The sequence below is a fragment of the Colossoma macropomum genome, unplaced genomic scaffold, assembly GCF_904425465.1.
Source record: "Colossoma macropomum unplaced genomic scaffold, Colossoma_macropomum, whole genome shotgun sequence".
Taxonomy (NCBI): domain Eukaryota; kingdom Metazoa; phylum Chordata; class Actinopteri; order Characiformes; family Serrasalmidae; genus Colossoma; species Colossoma macropomum.
In genome coordinates, this window is record NW_023495846.1 from 45,314 (window position 1) to 53,017 (window position 7,704).

The 7,704-nt window shown below is 35.6% G+C and overlaps 1 protein-coding gene across 4 annotated transcripts; it reads right to left on the minus strand.

The window, feature by feature from the left end:
• Nucleotides 1-1,041: 1,041 nt before the first annotated feature.
• Nucleotides 1,042-7,280, minus strand: LOC118803133 (microfibril-associated glycoprotein 4-like). 4 transcript variants are annotated; one of them, XM_036563643.1, is made up of 8 exons: nucleotides 7,190-7,266; nucleotides 6,623-6,719; nucleotides 5,798-5,882; nucleotides 4,593-4,799; nucleotides 3,723-3,819; nucleotides 2,362-2,529; nucleotides 1,577-1,579; nucleotides 1,042-1,442 (listed from the first exon to the last, which is right to left on the minus strand). In XM_036563643.1, exons 3-8 carry the CDS (start codon nucleotides 5,801-5,803, stop codon nucleotides 1,186-1,188), a joined length of 738 nt encoding a protein of 245 aa, XP_036419536.1. In that variant the 5' UTR covers nucleotides 5,804-5,882; nucleotides 6,623-6,719; nucleotides 7,190-7,266; the 3' UTR covers nucleotides 1,042-1,185. The 4 variants fall into 4 exon arrangements, with proteins under 4 accessions (XP_036419536.1, XP_036419537.1, XP_036419534.1 ...); XM_036563644.1 differs by having other exon boundaries at nucleotides 6,623-6,748; nucleotides 7,190-7,219; XM_036563641.1 differs by lacking the exon at nucleotides 6,623-6,719 and having other exon boundaries at nucleotides 7,190-7,280.
• Between the last annotated feature and the right edge of the window lie 424 nt (nucleotides 7,281-7,704).

Below are 7,704 nucleotides of genomic sequence, written 5' to 3' on the forward strand. Positions count from 1 at the left end.
CGTTACCGAAGACGCAGCACCCAAATGTCACTGAAAGACTCAAAAAGTGTTTTTTAAAACACACTGAAGGTGTTGCTGAAGCCTGAGTAGACTAATAAATCAATTGATTACAAAATTTTGTAATCAATTTTGTTTTCATTTGAATAACTTACAGTTTGAATTAAACAGAAATTACAGCAGAGTTTTTCCCATGTCTAATGTGTATGTATTCTAAATGTATTCCAAATATGCTACTTTTTATGCATTTTAATAGAAAACATTCCTGAAAATGTGTAGGACAGTGTATTAAATATTCAGCAATCACTACTTTTTCAAACTATTTTGCCCAACCCTGCATATGACAACATATGATCAAAACTCCACCAGGCAAATGGTGCAGCAGCAAGCCGACCCAAGACCAGAAAATCAATGACTGGCTACTGAGGAAGTAGAGAAGATGCTCCAGGCAGGAATCATCAAAGACTCCACCAGCCTGTAGCCCAGTCTGACTGTGCCCAAACCTGAGGGTAGCTTGCACATCTGTAACAACTTTAGGAAGTGACTTCAAGACCCTGTTTCCATTTCACTGCTTAAAATTTTGAACTTTCACTGAATAAACACCCTACAGGTTTTTTCCATTACAAATCTCTTCCTTGTATGGCTTTAGAATGCAGCCCATGTCACCTGTTCAAGGGTATCATCTCCAGGGTAGATAGTGTACACCATACTGAGGGTGAATCCTTTGTCACAGATGTCATAGCAGTCTATGATACAGGCCAAGTGAAATGAGATGTTGACAGTTGTCTGACCAACAAGGAAGAGAAGATATTCAGGTGTAAATCAAAATTTATGTCTAGTCATTGAGCTGCATTATTCTGGAAAATCAGTTAAGTTAAGACAAGCTAATTAGCTAAATAACTACTTAATATGTGTAATTCAATTTATTATAATCATATTGTAGTAATGCTTTTAGTTAAAAACATTTTGGTTTTAAGAAATAAGGCTACAAATCTACTTCCTGTACTTAAGCAACTTTTATTAAAATTGATGTATTGAATAAGACATACACAGGTTTAAACAGTAGAATAGCCACCTTTTTGGTAACATATTTCAACTCTGTCTAGCTCTAAAGAAAAATAGAAAAGAAAACATGTCTTGTCAGATTCTGCTGCTTTTATTTTAGCAAAAGGAACCCATCATATGGTTCTAGGCCACAGGCCTGATCTTCATACTGATGGACTTGAGACCATAATCATAGCCTTTCCAGTGGTACCACACATTTCCTATAGCGAAATGGGTGCCATCCTTTCCCCACAGATAGATACCGTTTGGGTTAGCCTGGTGACAATTATTATACCAAAGTGCTCCAAGATAGCTCTTTGCACAGTTTCGATCCATACTAGAGTCCTGCTCTTTATCAAAGGTCGAGAACTTCTGTCCATTTGATGTTGCCAGTGAGTCACCTGCAGACAGAAGGATCTGTCACTACAGACATGCTTTCCCCATTAAAATATCACAAAACATAAGAAACAACAACTTTATAACATTTTTAATGTAGATATTTTTTATAAGTTTTTTATATAAACAATGTTCTTACTGACTATTCAGACGGCTATGTGCAGGGTGATGCAGTAATGCAATACATGTAACAGCATTACGTAATAAGGAAAAAAAGGAAAAGAATTACATTTAAAACATACAAACATGTCACACTTTGTCAAAAATTGCCTTTCTGAATGTCAAACATGTCACATGATTGGTGTAGATTTAAAGAGTTTTTATTTTGGTAAGGGGTCAGGGCTGCCGCCAGCAGAGAAATATTAAGAATCCCCTCAAAAGCAGCAGCTCACAGTTTTTTATTAAGTCAATCTATAGAATTCGCTCTGCTTTTTTATTGGCAGAATTGAACTCACATTGGTTTTAACTAATATTCTAACTAACATGGAACAGAAGAACAATGAAGTGTGGAAAGAGTTGTTAAACTATAGCAGCAGTGCTCCAGCCAGTAGTGCTTTAGCCAGTCTTCAGAGGTCATACATGATTGTCTTATTTCCCTCACCTGTTTGCTTTGGGTCCAAGAAAAAGGTACAGGCACATTCAATGGCTACTTGAAAGCCCATAAACTGATGTAGTTGCATAAAGGCACAGGATTATTATTCATTCTACTTATTTACCACCTACTACATTTCTACAGACCAAAATGTCATTTTATTTTCTACATAATTCACTTTGTGTAACTTAAATTTGTGGCCGTAAATGGGATGTAAATGGGATGTTCAGCTTAAATATTAAATTGGCGAGGGAAGATCATGACAATGGTCTTGTCTGTATCCATCACTATTGTTTTCTTTAATTATTTCTATATCATTAATTCTTTATCACCTGCTCCTCCATCAATGAATCCACCAACATGGAGTCTGTAGCCGTCGACTTCAGAGTCCACAGAGAAATTAGAGTACTGAGCATAAACCTTCCCTCCCTCAAAGTCCTCCAGGTCCACTCTCAGCTCATACTTTCTCTTGCTGGTGAGTTGGTAGAGGTTCTCTAATCCTGTTGATACAAAGACATATATCAGCCATAAAGGTTATTCATGAAGATTCACATCCAAATTGTGACTATTTTACCTAAGAGACAATATTCAAAGCTTATTTATGGTATAAAGAAGTCTTCGTTTTCCAAAGTTTTTATGATTTTGCTGTCTTAAAACTGAATATTCAGCCTTGGTTCTAAGTTTAAGAGACCTTTTAAATACCCTTGTGAGGAAAACTCACATAACTCAGTGTGACCAAATGATAGCATCATAGCACATGATTTTGTCTATTGAATCCACTTGTTTCTTGATGTGTTTGTTTTATCACATTATTAAATGCTGTTAAGATTTAATTTAATTCAGGTTCAATATAAATTTCACACTATAATCACTACTATCTTATTAATTCTGTGTTTACCTAATTCTGTGTGATGTTTCTATGTTTTCAGTGTCTTATAATAGAAGATTAATCTTTAACTACTTTTGGACATTTTCTATTTGAGTAAATTAGATGAAATGATCTCACTAAATTGGCAGATAATTTTGCTTGTTTTAAGAATTACTACATGAAACATGCAAAACTATCTGCCAACATAGTGAAATGATTTGGTACAGAGTATCTTAGAAGTAATGAGATTATATAATTCTGGAATTTCTGGAAAAAATAATCAAAATCAAAATTAAGAAAAGTACTTAGTAACTTGAATGGACTGCTGTTTTGGAGTAATTACCCCTTGTCATAATGTCTATTCCTCTCTGGGAGTCTCTAGTTGCCCAGACTGGAATGGATAATTCCAGCTCCTACTCCTCTTTGGGAAGAAGGACCCATTAATATACATATACATACATATACCCCAACACTGGAGCTATCTATACTGACATTAACACTTTGAATATATTTAGCATGTTATTTGACATCAACACATACTGTATATCTAAGTTGTATTTTCATGCTGCAGCTGTCTACCTTTGCCTGCAAAGACTGTCCCAGACTAATGTTTATGTACACAAGTACATAATGTACATATTTTCATTTTATTTACATTTTTATTTATGTACATATTTTAAATTTCTTGAAAAAAATACACTTTAAAAATATAAATTGCTTACAACATTTACTTCAGTATTTCTTTTCTCACATTTCTGCTTTCAGTTTCAGTTTGTAACTAAACTGGTCTCTACACTGTGTTTGTGATAGATAACGAATTCCCACCCAGCCAGTATTCTCCATTTTTGTTCCCAAATCCTTTCTTGTACTGCTCCCATGGTCTGTAGAAGTTCACACTGCCATCCATTCTCCTCTGAATCACCTGATGTAAAGATAATTCACTTATTTAGTGGAATAAAGACAGTTATACTTACTGTAAAGTATTAAGACGAATGCTTATAGAACTTCACATTGAATTAAATTAAAATCCTAAAATTTGCAGCAGAGTAAAAGTGGTGATAATATAGTAGCAAGTTATTATTATTATTGTTGTTGTTGTTTTATTCTTATTCTTCTTATTATTAGTAGTAGTAGTAGTAGGTAGTAGTAGTATTCAAGTAAAAGCATAAGTGACAGTAAAAGTACTGAAACATTTGCTTTTAAATGTACTTAAGTATCAAAATGGGATGACGTCTATCTGGTTTAAAAAATATGATAAACTGAACATTTGATATTTAGGGTGATAATTAGTGAAAGGTGTGCTGTGATCATAATCACAATATTGCAAAAAGTAGTACAGTAAAAAGTAAACGTCTCAAATAAAAAAAAAATGGATAAAAGTAGAGATGTAAAAAATGAGTTAACTATTTATCTAATTAAAACACCAATTATTTAGTTGTACTTTTTTACCACTGATATTTAATGAGTGTCTATTTATTGGTGACATTTAAATTCTACAAATTACACATTTAGGACTTTTCATACATACACATGACTGCATGCAGTTCACTAGTGCACTAATACTGATAGTTCACTAGTTTATACTGATGCTGTTGCTGATAGTCAGTAATAATGAATATTTCCAACGGATTGTTTCAGATGTGAATCGACCTCAATACTTTAGTTAGTCTATTAGAGAAATACAGTCTAACATACCGTCCATTTTCCATCCTCTGTTTGTCCATCACAGCCCATGTCACACTGCACCTCTACAGGTGTGTCACCTGCAGGGTAGATGGTGTAAACTCCACTTAGTGTTTGTCCGTTAGTGTAGATATTAGAGCAGTCTGTCGGGAACAGTTTCTGAGAAACTGAGGTGCTTCCAAACAGCAGGGGGAGCACTAGAGCTAGAAACGCTCTGACCTGGAAGGAAGACAGAGTGATTGAGAGACACAATAAATAATAACACAATAAACTTCACAATTACAATAAACAGTAAAATATTGTTATATTTCTTAACACCTATCTGAAAAAATGGCAGTTAAGACACACAGAACACTGATAGACACAAGCGGCCAATCCATTAAACCACCTCCTTGTATCTACATTCTTTTTATCCATTTGTCCATTATATCAGCTCTACTTCCATAATTTCACTCTGTAGTTCTACAGTTCCAGACTGTAGTCCACCTGTTTCTCTGCAGACTTTGTTACCCTGTTCTTCAGTGGTCAGGAACCCCATGGGACCCTCACAGAGCAGGTACTATATGGGTGGTGGATCATTCTCAGCACTGCAGTAACACTGATGTGGTGGTGGTGTGTTAGTGTGTGTTGCGCTTGTCTGAGCGTTTTTAAACACCTCAGTGTCACTGCTGGACTGAGAATAGTCCACCAACCAAAAATATCCAGCCAACAGCGTCCTGTGGGCAGCGTCCTGTGACCACTGATGAAGGACTAGAGGATGACCAACACAAACAGATGAGCAGATGAGCTATCGTCTCTGACTTTACATCTACAAGTTGGACTGACAAGGTAGGAGTGTCTAATAGAGTGGACAGTGGGTGGACGCAGTGTTTAAAAACTCCAGCAGCACTGCTGTGTCTGATCCACTCAGACCTGCACAACACACACTAACACACCACCACCATGTCAGTGTTACTGCAGTGCTGAGAATGATCCACCACCCAAATAGTACCTGTTCTGTGGGGGTCCTGACCAATGAAAAATAGGGTAAAAGGGGGCTAACAAAGTATGCAGAGAAACAGATGGACTACAGTTTGTAATTGACGAGCTACAAATCGCTCCTATATGGTCAGTGGAGCTGAGAAAATGTTTAAAGGGTGTAGAAGTTCTTTTAATTAAGTGGCCAGTCAATGTAAGATCAATCTTCATTACAAATAGTCACAGTAGTCATGACTTACTGTCATTGTTATTTCCAGAAGCTCTTCCAGCAAACAAAAACTTCACAACAACAGCTTGATTCTGAAGCAGAGGTTAGGTCAGCACCTGGACATAAATCAAATTAAGGTATAATTTAAGTGTCCATTCAACATGAAGTTAAGAAGTGGACTTGTTACATTTTGTTTTCATTTTGTCCACCACATTCACATTGATGTAATCATGCTATAGACATGTCATAGTAGATATAATCACATCCTGTCATGAGTTGTCAAGAGAGATTTTGCTCAATAATAGAACAGTGTCCTAATGTTGAATGGTATAACAGATTATGTAACATGCTAATTTTTGCTGTGTTTTCAAGTTATTCATCATTATTTCAAACACTGTGGCATCTGCCATGACAGTTACCAGGAATGGTAACACAATACTGTAATTTTACTGAACATAATTTGTCAATATTTTTATTTTACCAAACATAATAAAGAGTCAGTACTCTTATATTATTCAACATAATCTGTTTATACTGCTATATTACTGAACATAATCTGTCAGCAAGGCAAGGCAAGTATATTTATTTAGCACCTTTCATACACTGATGTCATTCAAAGTGCTTTACAAATGAGAAAATACAAAGTCATTTAAAAAGTACCGCAGAATAGAAATTATAAACATGATTAAAAAACATAGGTTTTCAAAGAATAAATAATTCATCTCATAAGTACTGGAATGTGAGAGATTTCTGGCAGACAGGGTCCGAGCTTGTTTGGAAAACAGGTACTGCTGACATCACTATAGCAGCATGAACACGAAAAATGTCAATTTGAATTATGTGAAAATGGTGTGACCTCTTCCCTTTCAGTGGAGGAGGGTGGGTGGAGCTCCTGTCGACAATGAGGTAGAGAGTGAAGATGCCTTTCTGTTGATGGAGGAGCTTGTCTCTGTCTTTGAAGTGGTGCAGGTGTTGAAGTTCTCTTTAATAATACTGTTATATTACTGAACATACTGTCTATACTTTTACATTACTGTCAATACTGTTACATTACTGATCATGTTTTGTCAGTACTGTAAAATTACTGAATACAATCTGTCAATACTGTTATTGCTGAACATAATCTGTCAATACTGTTGCATTACTAAATATCCATAAAAAATTCCATAATTACAGTTATACTATTGAACACAATCTCTCATGACAGCATATGACATCTGCCATGATATGTTTATGTTAAGTAAAGTTTAAATTAACGTGTTACCAAGGTGGCAATAAAATCACTTGAAAAACTATTTTAAAGTAAATGAGGCTGCCTGTATGTCCTCTTTCTCTAAAAGAAGGACATCTGGGTCAATAGCCACCTTCAGAATCACACAGAACAGCAGAGATTAATCAAATAGAGACATGAAATGTAACTTACCGCTAAGGTTTGTCTTACACAAATTGTTTGTCTCAATTGTTCATACAAGTATGCCTTTAAACCCTGCATCAAACCCCTCCTAACTGGAGCATGTATGAGTCAGCGTGAAAATTCCTGGACATTCAAAGGTAATTCAAATGACCTCATGGGCGCGGTGGTTCATTTGATTTATGCTTAGATATGAACACATCACCAACATTTGAGCTGTAGCATGAAGCATGAAGTCCTTTGAACAACTGGTGTTTTCTTCATAAAAGCCAAGAATAATATTTTAAATAAGGGTATTTAATATACATGTAAGTATAACTTGGTTGTTCATACTATTCACGATACTCAATTTATGACCTGCTCCACAACTTCTTCTAAAGAAGATGTCTCTCTCTCCTTCTGCAGTGTAGTAAGAAGGTGATTGAGATGAGTAGTCACCGGATTCCATCATTTTGCTGAAACCTCAGTACAGTCCAGTTGTGGTGCTCAAGATGGCTGATTTAAATAGGAGGCTTAATAATTCAGGA